Source organism: Antrostomus carolinensis, unplaced genomic scaffold, assembly GCF_000700745.2.
Source record: "Antrostomus carolinensis isolate BGI_N321 unplaced genomic scaffold, ASM70074v2 scaffold34224, whole genome shotgun sequence".
In the NCBI taxonomy this organism is placed as follows: domain Eukaryota; kingdom Metazoa; phylum Chordata; class Aves; order Caprimulgiformes; family Caprimulgidae; genus Antrostomus; species Antrostomus carolinensis.
This window is the reverse complement of record NW_010313408.1, coordinates 1-1,980: the sequence shown is the minus strand read 5'-3', so window position 1 is coordinate 1,980 and position 1,980 is coordinate 1. Positions and strand designations below refer to the sequence as shown.

General features: G+C 60.4%; 1 protein-coding gene across 1 annotated transcript; it reads right to left on the bottom strand.

Moving 5' to 3' along the window:
* Window positions 1–825: 825 nt before the first annotated feature.
* Window positions 826–1,662, bottom strand: MTCH2 (mitochondrial carrier 2; the record flags this gene model as incomplete). Its single annotated transcript, XM_029084828.1, has 4 exons — window positions 826–912; window positions 1,050–1,125; window positions 1,417–1,484; window positions 1,615–1,662. Coding segments are annotated over 4 exons (279 nt in total), but the record flags the coding sequence as incomplete, so codon positions are not given.
* Between the last annotated feature and the right edge of the window lie 318 nt (window positions 1,663–1,980).

Below are 1,980 nucleotides of genomic sequence, written 5' to 3'. Positions count from 1 at the left end.
CCTGACAGGGTGTACAACCCCCCCGCCCAGACGTGTCACCGTCCCTCTCCCCGTCACTGACCCCGTGTCCCCTCTTGCTGGGGCTGCTGTGACACCCCCGCGGGGGCTACACCGGGAAACGCCGACGGTGGGATCGATCCCACCTCTGCTCCCACCATTACAGCCCCGAGAGAGGGGAAACTGAGGCACAGCAGCCACCACCCACACCACTGCCCACTAATTATCCACAGGCGTTAACGAGCCGCCCCCACCCCACCGGGGGTAGTTGGGACTGTCACTCCCCGAGTGCTGTGACACTCGTCCAGCCATTAAAGCAAACAGTTGTGTGTCAGGGGTGACAATTCCTGGTGCCGCTGTCTCACGGGAGAATCTCTGCAAAAACACCCTCGGGCGGATCCAGGGCTGGAAAAAGGCTCCTGGGAATAACCCCGGGAAGCAGGAGAGGGATTTCCACCGGGTGGATTTACCGGGCTACACCCAGTGGGGACAGGACAGAGGGGACAGGACAGAGGTGACAGTGTCTCATGGGACTGATCCAGCGTCCGGCTCAGGGCTGATGAAAAGGAGTTGGGTAAAAAACAGGGGAATAGGGAATAACGGGGAGACCACTCCGGTGGTGGGAGTGGGGAGGGAACACTGGAGATCAGCCAGCCCCACTCCCCAGGAACCCCCCGTCCCCAGGACAGACACTCTCACACGTCCACCTTCATCTCAGCATTAAATGATTTTTAAAAAACTGTAAGAAATCACCACTCTCACATAATTTTTGCCCCCAGAGCCCGACCCCGGCTCCACGGCTCCAATCTGGGCTCCACCACTCCAGCGTCAGCGAAACCTCCTCTCCTCCCACACGTACCGCTTCCCTGCCGGCACCTTGCGGAAGAACAGGCTGTTCCCTCGGCTCATGTTGCCCTGGAAGGGGGAGATGACGACCACCGGGTGAGTCAGGGTGGTCCCCGGCCCCGGTGTGGCCACCCCAGAACCCGCCGGGCTCCCAGCCCGTTCTCCTCCGTTACCGGGCATTTTTGCTGCTGGCTCCAGTGACTTACCTCCCTGTGCAGCTGGCTCCAGCAGTCCAGCCAGGAGGAGTAGGTGGGTGCGTAGGGGAGGAGACCCCCGGCCAGCCTGGGGAAGGGAGGGGAGACCCACAGGGAATTATTTCCACCCAGGACCCGTCCCCTCCGCAGCTCCACACTGGCCTGAGCCCCAGAACAGCCCTTTTGGGGTCGGGCACCCACCCCACACACCCCCACTGATGAGGGATCAACCCCACAGTGAGCCTGGAGCCTCTGGGCCACCCGGGAGCTTTGGAAAGGCAGTTCTGGGAGTGGATCCAGTGTGAGGGACGCGGCTGTCACCCACGCCAGCCCCCCAACGTGTGGGTCACCCTGGCAGGGAGGTGACAGACAGACTCACCCGCAGTTATTGACAGCCATCAGGTTGGAGACCAGCACGAAGGGGTAGGTGAGCATGCTGGCGAAGAACTGCGGAAGGAGAGCAGGGCTGGTGGGCAGCAGCTCGTAGGATCCCTCCACGTGGGGAGAACAGACCCCAAAAGATCCCCCAGGGACCCCCACACGTGGGTGTTACACCCCCCAGCACCCCCATACTCACTCCAGTGACTGCCTGGGAGTAGCTCTTCATCTCAGCCATGGTTGAGACCTGAGGGAGGAGAAAAGGCACCTTCAGCCCCCACGGAGTCACAAGGACACCCCAAAGTGGGGCTCTGTCCCCCTGGAACTGTCCCTGGAACCTCCTCTGTCCCTCACTGCTGTCAGCTCAGCGCTGGCACCACCGCTGTGCCACCCTGTCCTGGTTTCACTGGGAGAGAGTTAATTTTCTCCTTAGTAGCTGGAATAGCCGGGGTTTGGTTTCAGATGGGATTTGTCATGAGAAGAATGTTGATAACACACTGATGTTTTGAGTTGCTGATGGAAGTGCAAGGTCAACGTGTTTTGCCAGTTTGCAAGTGCAAAGGAC